The following is a 17,983-nucleotide window of genomic DNA, read 5'->3' on the forward strand; positions in this document are numbered from 1 at the left end:
GAGTCCTGTTTATTGTAGTAGAAGAAGATTGAAATCAGACAGACCTGTGTTTGCATCTTAATTCTATAGCTTAACAGTTTAGATAAGTACTTTAACCTCCCTGAGCTTCAGTTTATTCAACTGTACAGTGGGGATCATCATACCTAAACTTTGTTGAGAGGGCACTAGGGATACAAGATCAAAAAAGAGAAACCCTGACCCTCAGGAAGTTCACGGTCTGGCAGGGGAGAGAGAAGAGACTGATATGTCATGGACACCCACTTAAAGCTATTAAAAGATATCATATCATTTGTTGAATGAAAACATTAGTCAAGGTTCTCCAGAGAAACCGAATAGGAGGTATATATGTGTGTGTGTGTGTGCATGTGTGTATATATAAAGAGATTTATTATAATGGAATTAGCAAGTCCAAAATTTGCAGGGGGTGCCTACAGGCTGGAGAGCCAGGAGAACCAATGCTTCCTTTCGAGTCTGAAGGTTTGTCTGTCATAGATGCAGGAACAGCTGCTGTTGCAGGTGAAGTCCAAAGTCCATCTGTTGGGGAACTCTCTCTTGCCCTGCGGACACCAGTCTTTTCGTTCTTTCAGTCCTTCAACTGATTGGCTGTGGCCCACCCACATTATGGAGGGCAATCTGCTTACTCAAAGTCCACCTATTTAAATATTAATCTCTCCCCAAAACACCCTCACAGAAACGCCCAGAATAATGTTTGATCAAATACCTGGGCATCCTGTGGCCCAGCTAAGCTGACACACGAAATCAACCATCACTCTGAACAAAGAATGCAATCTCATGCATGTAAAACCACATACATATGTCCAAATGGAAAGAGATATATCCAGAAGGACCACTAAAATGCTAACAGTGGTCACCTCTCAGAGGCAGGCTTTCAGGTTCTTTTAATGCTCCCTGTATATTTACATATTCTTTCATTTTTCTGTATAATGACTGCCATTACATTTTTTATTAACATTATCATCATCTCTATCATCATTACAAAAGCAATCAAGCATTCTAAAAAATACTCTGTTGCCTGGCATATAGGAAATGCTGGAGAAATGCCAGAATGCTGGAGCCCTTCCCCAAGAGGCTCGCTGACCAAAAGATGGTTCAGATTGCCTAAGATTTACCAAGGAAGTTTTATTCTTCAGATGCAAGAGCTTTCTTTCCTCTTAAAATGCAAATCATGGCAGAAGAAATATTGCTTAGAAACGTTCTAGTTTTTTTTCATGATAGAATGATTTGATTATATTTTTTCCTGAGCGCACACAGTGAGAACTGGAAAATTATGTGTGGCCAAGGGGTGTCCCAGAGATGCCAGAAATGGGCACCCTAAGGGGACAGAGGGATGCCTGCTGATGGCATGAATCAACGTTGCCCGCTGCGGCCTGAAGAGAGGCTGAAGGCTATAGGCCTGCCCCTGGCCCTGAGCCAGGGGATGTGTAGGAGGACTACCCTGACCAGGCTCCCTTGATTTCCCCCTCCTGTCCTGGCTCTCCAACGTATCTCACTTAGCACCTCCCAGGGGAGTGGATAGTGGGGGCAACTCTTCAACTACCTACTAAACCCAAGTATTGATAATGATTATATGGATATTTGTGGTGAAAAGTCCCATTCAAATGTTTACAAGTCAGTCAATATTTGCCATATGGCAGGAGAGGAAGAAGTTCCTCTCCAAAGACCCACTGCTCTGGGCAAATAAACCACTGAAACAATTTATGAGGGTAAACTCAACCAGGAGGACTCATCTGTTCTGAAATGTACACTGAATGTAGCCGTTCTCCAGACCATTAACTCCACTAATTACAAGAGTGATTCAAGAGATAAGCCTTCACTAAGGTTTTACAAGGCTCTGAGGCTCCTTGCAGCAGTTCCAGCATCTCCCTCCCTCCCCCTGCACCCTGCTCCTAAGCAGAGGGAAATAAGGAAAAAAACCAACATTTACTGAACACTCGCTATAAGCCTAGCATTTTCCTATGTGACAGCTCCACAACAACCCTTTGAGGCAGGGATTATTTTTACAGGTTAGGAAACTGAGATCCAGAGAGATCACAGTGTCCAAGGTCAAACCACAAATAAATAGCAGGGCTGGGATTTAGGATCTTCTGGCTGCAAGTTCAGTGCGCTCCCTCTTGCTCCAACAGCTTCTTCGCACCAAGTAATTTAGAAAAAATAACAAGAACATCAAACAAATAAAGTAATAAGTTCTCAATACTTTCTTTGTCAGCTGTCTGTTCCCTAGAGTTCTTCTCAGCTCGCCGGATGTGGATGTTTAACATGTTTCGTGTTTACTAGGAAGGAACTCCGAGGCCAGGGACCAGGCTCATCTTTCCTAGAGGCCTTACAGCACAGAGCAAAGATCTGGCATAGCGCTAACAAGGATGGGCTTCAGCACCCAGAGGCCGTGCATGCGTCCATATCCAGGCTCTGCCACTCATGAGCTCTGTGACCCTACGCATGATACCTAACCTTTCTGTTCCTCAGTGTTCTTATCTGTGAAATGGAAATACTGATCATAACAGTACTTACCTCATAGCATTAAGCAGATTGAGTTAATACTTGCAAGACTTAAAATAGTGTTTGACACATGTAATCACTCAATAAATGTCAGTTCTTTACGTGTCCAGGGACTTCAAGATCTCAGAGCTTTAATTTTCTCCAGCCTGAGTTCTTTCAGGTGCAGAGGTCTTTAGATATGCACGTATCCCTCTGGTCCCTCATAAAATACTTTACGATTTCATAGTGTGCCATGGTTTCGAAGCAGTTCTTACCCACGATTCCAGATGATCCTAACTATATGAGTTGGTGCTCAATAAATATTTGATGATTTAATGAAAGCAGAAATTTTAGAGACTGAGTTACAGACAGCAGCAAAAACTTGCCCAAGGTCACCCGGGGAGATGGCAATACAACCCAGACTTTCGGACAAAGAGTTAGTGTGCTTGCCCCTTCCCTCTCTCCTTACCACAGAGGTCAGGTCCCCGGACAACTCCCCTCAAGGGTACCCAGTCCCCAGACACCTCCACTGGTTTCTCCCCTTGCCTGGGCTGTATCTAATTTCAGTAAGCTTGAAGTTTTGTCATACAGAAAGCATTTTATCTGACCTTCCACACGCAAATTCTTTCCATTGGGATTTCTTGGTGTCCGGCCCCACCCCAGCCCACATGGCCATAAACACTCGTGTGTCTGCAGCCCGGCCCCAGGGATTCCAGAAATAACAGCAGGGCCCTCCATTAGAACGCTGGAACATAGTAAGGCATTTCTGCATCAAGAGACAGGCCCTTCCCAACCCAGGCCTCTCCTGTCTGTCAAAGCACAGAACAACCTTTACAAGTCAGGACAGGGAGGGGCAGCAGGGAGGGAATTGAGATTTCTGGAAAGCCCACACCTTCTCCTGCCATCTGTCTGCACTCTTCCATTCTAGAGATTCTCCAGATCTGCTCCAGTCTCCACTTAGAATCTGAAATTCTTTCTCTGCTGTGACATTCTTTGGCTTTCAATGATCCATTCCCCCTTGGACGTGCTAAACCTGGAATCACGGCAGCGTGAGCCCAGATGGCAATTTTCATCTTAAGATGGCACAAAGGCCACTTTCCAGACACCCAGGACAGCCACCTTATTTGGCGTGGGGCACTGGGGAAGTGCCAGGAGAGGAGGGAGTGGCAGGAGGGGAGTGCCTAGTTTAAGGAGAAAGGAAAGTCTATAGATGACCTGAACAAAAGATATCTGGGACCATCTTCCTAACCTCAGAGGGGTGTTTATTCACGAGGAGGAGAAAGTTAGAAGTCAACATCTAGGGAAAGAAGTTTAGCTTTTCAAGTGTCCTCTCAAAAATAATACCAGAAAATAAAAAGCGTTTACACATACGACAATGATATGAAAAAATATGTATTTAGATGCATGGATGTAACCTGGAAAGGCTGGAAAGAAATATAAAAACAGTTGCCGGGGTAAGGGGTGGGGGTTAACAGGCGTTTTATCACCAAATTGTCCCTAACGTCGTTTCTCATTTTAAAGAAAATCTTAATACCTGGCATTGCCAGAGAGCCATGCCCGGACTTTCTTGGGAATTTTACAAGGGAATTTCAGGTTTTAGGTGCCCTTCTGAAAACCCGAATTTGCCATGTAAAAGCCATACTTAAGCCACTTTCTCCAGGAACTAATTCCTCCTTAATGGGGATGACATTATTTCTAATTCGCAGCCACAGTCGGAACGTCATTACAGGCTGGATTCAAGGTACTGAGCTCCAAACCTTTGTCACGAACAGGAAAGTGGAGGAAAGAAAGGCGCTTGAGCAACAAAACAGCCGATTGTGTCCCAGGCCCGGCCTCACTAGGCCGACTAGAGCCGGAGCTGCATTGGCCCATAAGATGCAATGCACCATCTGCAGCGGTGCTGCAGCAGGAGACGCGGCCACCGCGGGAGTGGTGGTGCGAGCCTCCCGCTCCCGTGCCGCACCCACAAGTGCCGGGGGTGGCGGGAGGATGAGGGGAGTTGGTAACAGCATCGCCATGGCAACAGTGACGTCCTTTTACCCTGGATCTAATTGGAGGAAACCCCGTGGCCGAAGCCGCAGCCTGCCGGCCTACCGAACTTGTCCGAGCCGACCCACCCTCCTAGCCTCCGCTTCCCCTCCCGCCCCGCCCTCTTCGCCCCCTTCCGCGCGCTCAGCTCCCATTGGCCAGCATCGTGGCGGGAGGCGGGACTCTCGGAGGCAGCTCGGCGCACCATTGGGCCGTGGGAGTGAGGGCAGCCGCTCGGCGGCCCGCCCCTTGGCTCCGGGGTAGGCTGAGACGGGAGGGTCCTCCGCTAAAGCCAAAAGCGGATCAAAGTGGTGGGATTCGCGCCGCGGCCGCGGAGACGTGAAGGTGAGCGCCAGGGTCGCCTCCGGCCCTCTGAGGGCCTGGCCAGGCCTGAGGGCTGGGCTGGGGGCCAGCCCGCGGGAGTGGCCGGCCTCCACGCCTCTCTCCTCAGGGACGGCTCCGGCGGGAAGGTGCGGGCCAACGGCCGCTTCCATCTTGGGCCGGGCGGGCGCGGGAGCGGCTCTTCCTCCTCCCCGCGCTCTCGCGCCCTCCGCGGCCGCCTCCGCGGGTGCCCCTCGGCCTCCTGGGCGCCGGGCGGGAGCGTGGGCGGGGGAGGGAAATTCAACTGGGCCGCTCGTGCGGGGACAGACAAAAGAGGCGGCGGGCGGGCGGGCGGGCGGCGGGCATTGTCTGACGGCGCCGCCCCCGCCCCTGTGTCCGCGCCCCCGCGCGCCGCCCGCAGGCCCTCCTCACGCCTCCTCCGATCCGGGTCGGTGCTCGCCCTCGCTGTCCTCTCGCGTCCGTCCCCATGGAGAAGACGGAGCTGATCCAGAAGGCGAAGCTGGCCGAGCAGGCCGAGCGCTACGACGACATGGCCACCTGCATGAAGGCCGTGACGGAGCAGGGCGCCGAGCTGTCTAACGAGGAGCGCAACCTGCTCTCGGTGGCCTACAAGAACGTGGTCGGGGGCCGCCGGTCCGCCTGGAGGGTCATCTCGAGCATCGAGCAGAAGACCGACACCTCGGACAAGAAGTTGCAGCTGATTAAGGACTATCGGGAGAAAGTGGAGTCCGAGCTGAGGTCCATCTGCACCACGGTCCTGGTGAGTCCGCGGGGCCGGGCGGTGGGAGAGCGGGCGGCGGCGGCGCCGAGGCCCTTTTGTGTGAGGCTGTCGTGCAGAATTTCCCGGGCGCCGGGGCTGGCCTGATGGTCTGCCGACGTCGAGGGTCCAGGGAGGTCCGCCTTGGCTTCTTTGAGGTGTTAGTTCAGTTCTTGAGACGTAAGAAGCCGCTTGTCCAGGGGTGAGTGGATCTTTTCCCAGATGCTGGGTTGCTACCGCACGAGAGAACTTTGAAACATCCTCGTAGGTTTGTGCAAGACTGAAAATCGTGTTTGGGCTCACCGAGGAGATCTGGGAACCCTTGAAATGTTCTGTGATCAGTTCATAGGCTTCGGTTGAAGAACGTGCAGGCAGGCACCTTTTCCCCGGAGACAATACATGGAGTAGGTTTTCCTCCAGAACTTAGTAATGGAAATTTACCGCGAAAATCAGAACAGAGACTTCGTTTTGCAAGTAAGAGTTATCTGTTGAGCTTTTTCCCCAGTAGTAACGGGGGGAGAGTTCGGTAAAGGTGAAAAAGGCGCAGCTGAGTCTAAAGAACAACATGTCCTGGTAAATTTCAGCATTTAGTAACGTTTGCTTGCTCTCGCACAGCTGTGCTGTGCTCGGCCGCTCGTGCGCTGAGTTGAATTCGTTTCTAACGTGTAGCAGGCGAGGAGAGCCTCTCCAGGTTTTGAACTGTCCAGTGTTACGAGGGCGGCTGTTGGGTGGAGTAGGTGGTGGCTGTGATTCACCCTCGTTAGTGAGACAGAACATTTTTAGCTTTGTCATTGCGTGGATCCTTTGGTCAGTAAGAGAAGTTTTTAAAATTTAAGCACCAGCATTATCTCCTGGAGTGTTTCTAAGTGTTCTAATACTACAAAGAGTGGTTTCTTCCAGTAAAATATGAGCTATCTGATGCAGTCGCCTTTTTTAAGTGCCACTTTTACAAGAGGCCTGCTGATTTTTAACATGTTCCTTGTCGTAATTTAGGGGGGCTTTGAAAGACAAGCATACTGGATTGGTGATTTTTTTTCAAGTGGGAATAGTGGGGGAAATGCTGCTTTTCCTCCCAGCAGCCTCTTCCTTGCCCCGTCAGATTCATGGGGCGGGAAATTTTTTAAAAACTTCTTTAACCTATTTTTCCAAGACAAATAACAGGTGACCTGAACAAAATCATGGCTGCTGGAGACAGCTGGTAAAGGGGCAAAGAAAGCAGCGCAGAGTATGTGTCCTAAGTGGAGAAAACCCTGTTGAGATTGTTTGCCTTATGAAGGCGGGACTTTGTGTTATATTCATCTACATCTTTTTAGCTTCCGCTCCCTGCCTGGCTTAGAGGAGGCACTTACCAAAGCTTTTTGAACTGAATTGCTTGTATTCAAGAAATTTGCCAACTGGAAAGTAATAGTAGCCTTCAGTAGCATATGGTAATGGTTATTGACAACATCAGGGAAAGACTGATGAGAATTCCATATGTTAACAAGAAGCTTTTCTATGTATGTATTAATTTTGGGGGCTCTCACAGCATGTTTCAGTCTCTTTATGTTCAGTTATTTTACAGTTTATTAGTTACCCTGCAGCAATTCAGAATTATCATAAAATTGCTCCTGTTTTCTAGCAAGTGAACTCTGAGCCAAAGGAATATTTGTTTTATTTTGTAGCTCTTATAAATTTTAGTTTTTATGATGGCGTAAGTGGAGGAGAGTTTGTTTTGCTTAGTTAATAAATGACCTGAAAGAGAGAGCAGGTATGTTGGGGTAGACCTTTCATATACAGATCATTTCAATAGGAGAGAACGCCTGAAATTAGGTTAATTTTTTTATACCAAGTGAAATAGAAGAGTTTAACTTGATTAATCTGAGACGCCAAGGCATAAAAATGTATTTATAAGGGGCCGTCCTGGTGGCGCAGCAGTTAAGTGCACACGTTCTACTTTGGCAGCCCGGGGTTCACTGGTTCAGATCTCAGGTGCAGACATGGCACCGCTTGTCAGAGCCATGCTGTGGTGGGTGTCCCACGTATAAAGTAGAGGAAGATGGGCACAGATGTTAGCTCAGGGCCAGTCCTCCTCAGCAAAAAGAGGAGAGGAGGATTGGCAGCAGTTAGCTCAGGGCTAATCTTCCTCAAAAAAAAAAATTATTAAAATGCTTTGAGAAACTAATTGTGACTTAATGGCCAACCTATTAAAAAAAAGCTGGGCACACCCATCTTCAAGTTGGCAACTGTTTGAGAGCTTAGTATGTGCAAGGTGCTGTGCTAAGCAGTATGGGGAAGAACAAAGCTGAGAACCATAGATTTTGTCATCCAATAATTTGTGAGTGCATATTAGAAATACACAAATGTGAGTAATATATAATTCTCAAAGGATGGTTATGAGCAAAATGCTATGCAGTTCAAAGGAAACAGAATCCCAGGGAAAGGCTTTACAAAGAATGGCTTATGGGGCGGGGGGGTGTGATCAATATTCCAGGCAGAAGGAATATGCAGGATGGGCCTTTTTCAGGAAAGAAAATTTCTGTGACTGGAGCAGAGTATGTGTAGAGCTCTTGCTAGAGAAAAGCTTGGAAAAGAAGGTGGGAGCTGTAATTTATAAGAGAATGTCAGAGGGAATTTTCCTCATTTGGTTGACAGTGCGGAGACATTGAAGATTTTGAATGGTATGCATGTGACAGCATCTAAAGCTCGTGGTTTGAGTGCTGATAATTACCAGTTTGTAAACTGAACTGATAGCCGAGGAAGTGATAGACTTGTGAACAAGTCTCAAAATTGATAAATTAGTAGTTTAATAAGGAGTCTATCAAAATAATGAGGAAAGAAGAGTGAAACCTAAAGTTTCTGAACGATGAGTGCCAACATGAAGTTTTCTCTTCTTTTGTTCCTTTGGAGCACAGAAAGGAGAATCTGGTGTGGAGGACGTAGGTAGAACTGACGTGTTACAGAAGATCAGTAAAAGAGTAACGGAGAACAGGCACAATTTTTGTCCTAAATAGCAGATTCTCAGCTTTTCCTTTTCATAGAGTAGGTTGGGGGTGGAATTATTTACTCTTTACTCAAAATGAACATAGTGGACAACTTTCAACCTTTTTGATAATCACTTTATTGAAAGAAGTTACTAAACTGTGAGGCAGGAAAGAATGTTAGAATCCAAATGAGTGCTCTAAAGAGCAAAAGAGATTGAGCGCCCAAATGGCCAAGACCCAACTCTGCAGAGGATCTAAGAAAAGTTAGAGAAGATTTCACCAGGTCATCTCTGTCCCTCAGTGTGATTTGTGAAACCAGAGGGTTGAGCTAAGATTTCTAGGTCTCTTCCAGTTCTAATTGTTTGGAACTATCAGGTTATATGGTCTTAGCCATTCTGCCTCCACTCTGACTTCTGAACTCTAAAATGAGTGATTTTTACAGACCAAGTTGAAGAACGTGTTGTTAACAGTATATGAAATGTTGAAGGACTAACAACTTTAGTGAAATGGCTTCAGGAAGAGGTAATGCAGAAGTCATTGGTGATCCTAGTAAGGAGTGTTGGGAGTAGCAAAGTTTAAGTGAAAAAGATTAACACGTTGTATGATAGCTAGGCAGTGGTCAGATAGCATGTGAAGGTGTTTGGGAGTCATTAAGAACTTGGATGTGTGGTAATGGCAAATGGAAGAATTCAGAGGGGTTCATGAAGCCATTCCGGGCCTTGGGAGCAAAATCTATGAACAAAGTCAATGACCTTGGAGTAAGAGCCAGACGATTAGAGAATGTATACCTGATAACCTCTGTCTCAAACAACCCCATGTCATCCTTTGGTGTTGATGGTCTTCTAGTAGACTAATATCAACAGGCTGCTTCCATACAATGTATAAACAGTTTTAGGAGCTAAGGTCTACGTTCTGATTTTTCAAATAAGAATCGTTTAAAGTAGTATATAGAAACTTAAAGTTGTCTGTGTTGGTGTGCTAAAGCTCTGTAACCTTAATTCAGTAATACACTTCAATTTAGTTAAGTGTTCTAAATTAATCTCTAAATGAAAATGTGTCTGGTGCTGGTTATTATTTTGAAGTAAGACTGATATGTTGTTCTTGATAGTTAATGAATCTTAATGTAATTTTATTGACAAAACAGAAAAATTACGGGCTCTGGAATCAAGACAGACTGTTTTTGAATCATTACTCCATAATCTTATAGTTTTGTGACCACAGGCAAGTTTCTTAATCTCTCAGCATCTGTTTATTTATAAGTTGGTGATGATGATGCCTACCTTTATAGGCTTGTAGTTAAAATAATAGCTGATAACCTACATTTATTGGGCATTTACTATGTACTAAGCATTTTAAGCATTTTATATACTCACCTTGTTCCCATAAGTTATCTCGATAGTATTATTTCTGTTTTAAAGTGGAGAGAACTGAGACATAAGGAAGTTAAGTAACTTGGTCAGTATCACAAAGCTAGTGAGTAGTAGAGCAAGGATTTGAACCTGAGTGATCTGGCTCCTGATGAAATTAAGTGAAACACAGTCATCTTTAAATACATGGTAGCTGACTGAAGATCACAGTGTGAATCTCTGTTATGAGGAATTTGTACGGTTTAATAAATATGAGACATTATGTTTGTAAGCTAGGAGGGAAGGAAGATAGCTTGTGGTGGACAAAACTCCCAAAGTCTATAATTCTGAAGCCCTCCTTATATAGGATATTGCAATAAAATTTAAAAACTCTGGCTTTTGGATTTTTCGCCTTTAGATTGTGAGCTCCTTGAAGCCAAGAGTTGTTTTCTTGAAGAGTGAAATGGAATGGAATATTATACATACAGGCATATAAGTGTAAGGTCAGATCTGTGGTTCTCAACCAGGGTGAATTTACCCCCTGGACATTTGGCCACTTCTGGAGATAGTTTTGTTTGTCAAGACATGGGGTGGAGGGGGATGCTACTAATGTGGGAAGTAGAGGCCTGAATGCTGCTAAGCGTCATATAATGCATAGATAATCCCGTACAACAAAGAATTATCCAGCCCGAAATGTCAGTAATGCCAAGGTTGAGAAACTCTGGGTTAGATCATAAATAAAACACAGTATTAAGTTGCACTGAATTGTATCATGCCTGTTCTTTGGGTTCTTATTAATATGTTGACATCTTGTCTGAACCCTTTTTCTAGACTTTAGTCATTTTTTTTCCTTGTCACTGTTTTCTTTGTCATCTAGTGTATGCTGTTTACCTCTACAGTTCATGTTTCTGGAACTTACTCCAAGTTGTACCTCATGGTTGCCTCCAAAGCCTGAGGTTTGCTCTTTCAAAAACTTCACACAGAGAATAAAGATCCAACTGAAATTATAGTGAAATCTGTTTGGAAGAGGCAGTTCAAATCGATGAACAGCAAATATTCCCCTCTCCTTCATCACTGCCATTAATGCTTTGGCATATGTGGTTCCAGACTTGTAACCCTGTAGTGTGTATTAATTTGGATGTTGCAAAATTATACTAATGCCCCATTGAACATTTAGGTTGTAAACTGTTTGTCTCCATTATAAACAACACTGGGAAGAACATCTTTGTTGCAGGCTTTATGCTAGAATTGTTTAGGTTAAGTTCTTGGAAGTAAAATTTCCAAATCAAAGGAAAAGCTTTTTTTCTTTTTTTTCCAGATAGCCCTCTGAAAAGATCTTATGCTTTAGTGCTGTCATCTGCGGTGGTTGAGAATGGCCATTTCCCTTACCCTCTCTGGCACAGCCAGGTTTTTGAGGATAACGAAAATCTAGTGACTGGCAGGGTTGGAATTTTACCTCTTTATTCAGTATTGGATATAATGAAGACTACCTTTGTTCTCACAAAGGGCTAGTGACCAAACTTTTTTTTTCTTTTGGTCTCATATACAGTTTGACTTATAAAATAATAGCGTAGCATAGTTAATTCAGGGTGCTTGACAGTTGAGAAATCTGATTGATCATATTGATATTCCTTTATGATATTTATCATTACCAGTTTTTGTATTTGGCACCAATTCTTTCAGAGTAACAATGGAAAGTATCTTTGTACCATTGACTTTCTAGATATCAAGGAGAGGTGGTAGAGAGGCAGCATTTAAAATATGTGAAGAGAAGAAAAATTATACTTTTTCCATTGCTACTTTAATTACTCTTAATTCATAGGTTAAATCAGTGTTGGTGTTTTCTTGAATATTTCATGATAAGTAATTTGACCAGATCTGGAAATGTTTGTGTATTGAAGTATTTAAAGACAAAATGATGATAATAATATTTAGGACTTTAAAATAATGGGTGGGTTTACAGATGAAAGGAGAGCATCTATGAATTACTATAGTTGGAGCTGGCTTTAATGGGAATTCATTATACTGTTCTCTCCTCTTATGTATGCTTGAAATTTTCCATAATTAAAAGGTTGTTTTTTCCTCCAGAAATTCCACTCCTAGATACTTACACAAGAGGAATGAAAATATAGGTCTAGAAAAAGACCTGTACAAGAATGCACATGGCAGCTTTATTCTAAGAGCTGAAAACTGGAGATGGTCTCTTAATAGGACAGCGGGTAAACTGGTGTATTCATAATGGAATACTGCTTGGCAATGAGTGAATGAGCTGCTCATACACATTGCAATACAAATGAATTTCAGAAACATGCTAAGTGAAGGAAACTTGGCACGAGAAAGTACATAGTGTGATTCCATTTATATGAAATTCTAGAACAAGCACAAGTAGTCGAGGGGTGAAAAATCAGAGGAATAGTGGCCTCTGTGGGAATGGAGGCAGAGATTGGGAAGAGACAGGAGGGAACTTTCCGAGGTGATTATAATGTTCTTTGTGTTGATGGGTTTGAGTTACACAGTTAATATGCATTTGTCAAAACTCAGCAAATGTGCACCTAACATTGGTGCATTTCATTGTATGTAAATTTTGATTCTAAAGAAAGAAAATTCTAGTTAGTGATTCGCATGTACTGATGTCTTTAGTTTACATAAAACCTGATAGTAATGGATGGATATGTGATAAAGCAAGTATGGCAAAAGGTTAATGGTAGGATCTGGGTGGTCACTGTAATTGTTGATTGCCGTGGATAGGGGTATGATAGTCTTCATTGCTGTGGTTGGATGCCTTTAATACCTATAGCAAGAAAAATAGTGAAACTGTGTCTTATTGACCTCAAGACATGAAAATGTACAGAAAGGTATTGATATCCATCTAGGACATAGGACTGATAGACTTTGCACCATAGCTTTTGTTTTTATTTGGTTGAGTACTAATTAGAGTGATGGAGTTACAGGGTGCAGTGGAGGCATTATATATTGACCATACTCTAGTGTAGCCGATCTCAAACTTCTTGGTCTCAGGACCCCTTTGCACACTTAAAAGTATCATGGAACCCATACTTTTGTTTGTGTAGATTATACCTGTAGATAATTACATTATTAGGAATTAAAACTGAGAATTCTGTAATTCATTTAGAATAATTACTAATTCGCTTAGAATAATAAACCCATTAGAAGTTAACATAATGTGATTTTTTTTTATTGTGGTAAAGTATACATAATGTAAAATTTACCATTTTAAGTGTATAGTACTGCCACATTAAGTACATTCACATTGTTGTGCAGCCATCACCAGGCATCTCCAGAAGTTTTTCATCTTCCCCAACTGAAACTCTGTACGCATTAAACACTTAACTCCCCATTCTCCCCTCCCGGCAACCATCATTCTACTTTCTGTCGCTGAATTTGACTATTCTAGATACCTCATATAAATGGAATAATAAGATTTTTTAAAAAAATAAATAACTTTTGGGGCCGGCCTAGTGGCGCAGCAGTTAAGTGCACATGTTCAGCTTCTCGGCGGCCCGGGGTTCGCTGGTTCAGATGCCGGGTGCGGACATGGCTCTGCTTGGCAAGCCATGCTGTGGTAGGTGTCCCACGTGTAAAGTAGGGGAAGATGGGCATGGATGTTAGCTCAGGGCCAGTCTTCCTCAGCAAAAAGGAGGATTGGCAGCAGTTAGCTCAGGGCTAATCATCTTCAAAACAATAAAATAAAATAAATAAATAACTTGAAAGAAAATTGCCTGAGAATAGTGGCATTGCTTTACATTCAGTCTGTTGCAGTGTTACATCTCCTGGAGCTTCTGAAAAACTCCACTCATGAGAGAATGACAATGAACAAGCAAATAGCATCTTAGTATTATGAAAATGGTTTGACTTATGCCACCTACCCACCTGAAAAAGTGTGTGGGGAGCCCCTAGAGGTCCCCAGACCACACTTTGAAAACTGCTGCTCTAGGGGAATTCTGCTTTGAGACTTGCTAATATTCATCACTGTGGTGAGTGATTGAGCAGTTTTCTGAGTAGTTGTCATTGTGTGGTGATAATGAAATTTGTAAAGCCTTCCCCTCCCTTCTCATTGCCCTGCCCCTTTACCCTACAAATTATTCTAGGAATGTAAGTGTGGAGACCAGAAAAATCACAGACTTGATAATAAAGAAAAGAAAAGAGTTGATTTTAGATATTGGGTAATAGAGAGTCCCTGTTAATTCCTGAGTAACTAAAGAACTGGTTTGTTGGAATGGCTTCTGCTTCCTTGTATTGAGAAGAGTAATGTAAGGTTAATATAATCTCTCTCTTCATTCCCCAATACCCAACCCAAAAGCAGAGTGGGCATGAATGGAATATGTAAATAATGGTCTTATGAAGCTGGTTGCATTTAGGGCTGGAAGTTCTACAGCTTTTGGAGACAGGAGGTCAGGTGAGCTGTTAGCCAGCATTAGTTGAAGCATTTCAATGAAACTTGTCTTTCACACAGATCTTGACTATCCAGTTATGTTTTTTCTGTCCACATGAGCAGTGTTCCATGATCTCTGTCATCTGGACCTTTTGCTCCTGTTGGATTTGGCATAGTATGGTACTAAATATGTATTGTATAAATATCCGTAGTTTATTAACTTTGACTTTGACCATTCTTTCTCCTGTATGTTTGCTGCAGGCTTTACTTAGAGAAATGGAGAGACGATGGTACAGGTGGCCAGACCATGCCTATAAAGACTTCTGTTAATTTAATGTAAATGCTTTCTTAAAGGACAGTCTTAGATTGCTGTTTGTAAATGTCAGGGTGACTGTGGGAAAATACGTAAAAATGCTTTAAAATCATAATACTGATTTTCAGATCAGACTTTTTGCTGCCCAAGTAACTCGTACTGATGTTACTCATCTAGAGTCAGTACTCTCATTTTCCCCCTTGTTTTACTTATTTTACCAAACAGACATTACGTGAACATGGCTCAGAAAAGTTTTGCTCTTTTAAAAACTGTAGTATTAGAGTCATGCAGTTAAACATATTTATTAGGTGTTCTGATCTTTCTGCCTGGTACTATTTCCAGGTACCTTCAATGCTTTTGTTGCTCTCAGAATTCTGATGAACTAATGAAGAGGTTAGAAAGATTACAGTAAGGGTTTACGCATCCTTTGATCTGAAAATAGATTATTTGGGGACTGGTTGCAGAGACCAGGTGTTTGGTTCTTGGTGATGTCAGTAACTTAAAGGAATTTGGAAAGACTGACTGTCCCATTAATATAGTTTTTAAATTTTTATATAATGTTTAAATATCCGAGGACTAACTTTTGAAATGTGAAATGGTATATATTGAAGTGACTTTATGTTCTTGAACAAATTGAAATAGAAGTCTTTATTAAACTGATGGTCCCCTGGAAATTTTTATTTCCTCCTCCCCTTTCCTACACCTGCCAAAATATTGAGGGTAGGGAAAAGCTTAAGAACCATCTGATTAGAGAAAGGATTAAGAGAGTAACAACTAGTAGATTAGGGAAGGAGGTAGAGGAGGATGCATTGGGCAGACTCAATGGCTAAGTTTAAGATTAAAGAAAATATATAAATGGCAACGTGTGTTTGTTCAGCAAATTTCTTTTATTGTTCATCCAACTTTGCAGTTGATTTGTTTTGCACAGAGACAAGCCTGTATCAGGAAAACAGCATTTTTGTATTATTTTATTTCTTGTTAGGCTCTTCAGTCTTTAATTACTACCCTATTAAACAGAGTACAGAGTAACCTGGTGCAGTTTGATAACTCAGCAGGTGGAAGTGAAGGCTATACCTCTATTTTACTGTTTATGACCAGCTGTACATCTTTGCGAAGAAAAAGATATAGGTGATCATCTTTATACAGATCAAAAAATGCTTTGTGATTCATCTTTGTCCAACACGGATTTCTGAAAATTTCTGCTTTTAATCTAAATGGCCTGACAGATGTTAATAAAGCTTACTTCAGCTGTTGATAGAACTAGTTTCCTTTTAATTTTCTATCAGAGTATCAAAGCAGCATATCCAGCCCCCAAATCTGTTGAACCTTAGAAGGACCTATTAAGACTTAGTATAGATTCTCAAATAGTTTTCCATGAGGTAGTCTTTCCTGTAGTAGTAAAATTTACGATTAGAGTTTATGGGGAAAATGGGATTAAAGGGATCGATGGAGGTCACAAATTAATCTATGAAAGTCCTGAACTGGTTTTCATTTAACAAATATTCTCTGATCATCATGTCTCATGTGCTATTTTTGTTCTGTTTGAAAACATTTTCTAAAATAAAGATGACACACTACAACTTTTAGTTAATGTTTTACATATATTTTAAAGTCATAATAATGAGGGCTATACAGATAATTTCTTATTTTCTCTTCTTCCTCTAAAGAAACTTAATGGTCTCATACTGCTAAAGTTTCCAAGAAATGCTTATAAAATAGTTTGACTTAGTTGCATGTACTATCCATATTAGAGGAGCTTTCTATCTTGTTTTTCATTGTCTTTATTTAATGACTAGGATTGTTAGTTCATGTTTATTTTTTATAGGTTGTCTTTATTTTTTTTCCTTCTTCTTCTTCTCCCCAAAGCCCCCTAGTACATGGTTGTATATTCTAGTTGTGAGTGCCTCTGGTTATGGCATGTGGGACGCCGCCTCAGCATGGCCCGATGAGTGGTGCCATGTCCGCGCCCAGGATCCAAACTGGCGAAACCCTGGGCCGCTGAAGCAGAGCACACGAACTTAACTACTCGGCCGTGGGGCTGGCCCCTATTTTTGAATTAAACATAATTCAAATACCATAAAATTCACCTTTTTAAAGTACACGATTCACTGGTTTTCAGTATAGTCACAAAGTTGGGCAGCACCACTGCCATCTAATCCAGGAACGTTTTCCTCACCACAAAAAGAAACATTGTACACTTTAACAGTCATTCCTCATCTTCCCTTACCCCCCACCCCTGACAACTACTAATCTACTTTTCTATATCTATAGATTTGCCTATTCTGGACATTTCATATAAATGGAATCATACAATATATGGCCCTTTTTTTTCTGGCTTCTTGCATTTAGCATAATATTTTCAAAGTTCATCCATGTTCTACCATGTATCAGTACTTCATTTCTTTTTTCTTCTTTTTTTTTAATAAAACAATTTTTGTATTGTGGTGAAATAAACACAACATAAAATTTACCATTTGTAATTGTGTAGTTAAGTGCTATTAAGTACATTCATATTGTTGTGTAACCATCACCACCATCCATCTAGAATCATCATGTAAAACTGAAACTCTGTACCCGTTAAATAGTAAATCCCAGTTTCCCCTTACCCCCAACCCCTGCAACCACCATTCTGCTTTCTGTCTCTGAATTTAACTACTCTAGGTACCTCATGTAAGTGGAATCATACAATAGTTGTCCTTTTCTGTCTGGCTTATTTCACTAGCATAACGTTTTCAAGGTTTATTCACATTGTACGTTGTATCAGATTTCATGTCCATTTATGCCTGAATAAGATTCCATTGTATGGGTATACCAGATTTTTTTTTTATCCAGTTATTCATCAGTGGACAGTTGAGTTGTTTCCACCTTTTGGCTGTTACAAATAATACTGCTATGAGCATTCGTGTACATGGTTTTGTATGGACATGTTTTCCTTTCTCTTGAGTGTGTACTTGGGTCATACAGTAACTCTGTTTTACCATTTGAGGAGCCACCAAACCACCAGGCTGTTCCACAGTGGCTGCACCATTTTAAATTTCCACCAGCAGAATATTAAAGTTTTCATGTCTCTACATCCTCACCAGCAATCCTACTGGGTATGAAGTGGTATCTCACGGTGCTTTTGATTTGCATTTCTCAGATTAATGGATGTTGAATGTATTTTCATGTGCTTATTGGTCATTTGTATATCTGGAGAATTGTTGAATCAAATCCGTTGCTCATTTTTTAGTCAGGTTATCTTTTTATTATTAAATTATAATGGTTATATATTCTGGATACTAAACCTTTAGTCAGATGTATGATTTACAAATATTTTATCCCATTCTGTAGGTTGTCTTTTACTTTCTT

The 17,983-nt window shown here is 42.1% G+C and overlaps 1 protein-coding gene across 1 annotated transcript in view; it reads left to right on the forward strand.

Moving 5' to 3' along the window:
• The first annotated feature begins 4,711 nt into the window (after positions 1-4,711).
• YWHAQ (tyrosine 3-monooxygenase/tryptophan 5-monooxygenase activation protein theta) overlaps positions 4,712-17,983 on the forward strand; it is a 42,662-nt gene continuing 29,390 nt past the window's right edge. Inside the window, exons 1-2 of the mRNA XM_014866759.3 lie at positions 4,712-4,869; positions 5,267-5,626. Of these exons, the coding sequence (XP_014722245.1) occupies positions 5,333-5,626 (294 nt within the window). The 5' untranslated portion in view covers positions 4,712-4,869; positions 5,267-5,332. The remainder of the gene's footprint in view (positions 4,870-5,266; positions 5,627-17,983) is intronic.

The sequence above is a fragment of the Equus asinus genome, chromosome 6 (genome assembly GCF_041296235.1).
Source record: "Equus asinus isolate D_3611 breed Donkey chromosome 6, EquAss-T2T_v2, whole genome shotgun sequence".
NCBI lineage: Eukaryota > Metazoa > Chordata > Mammalia > Perissodactyla > Equidae > Equus > Equus asinus.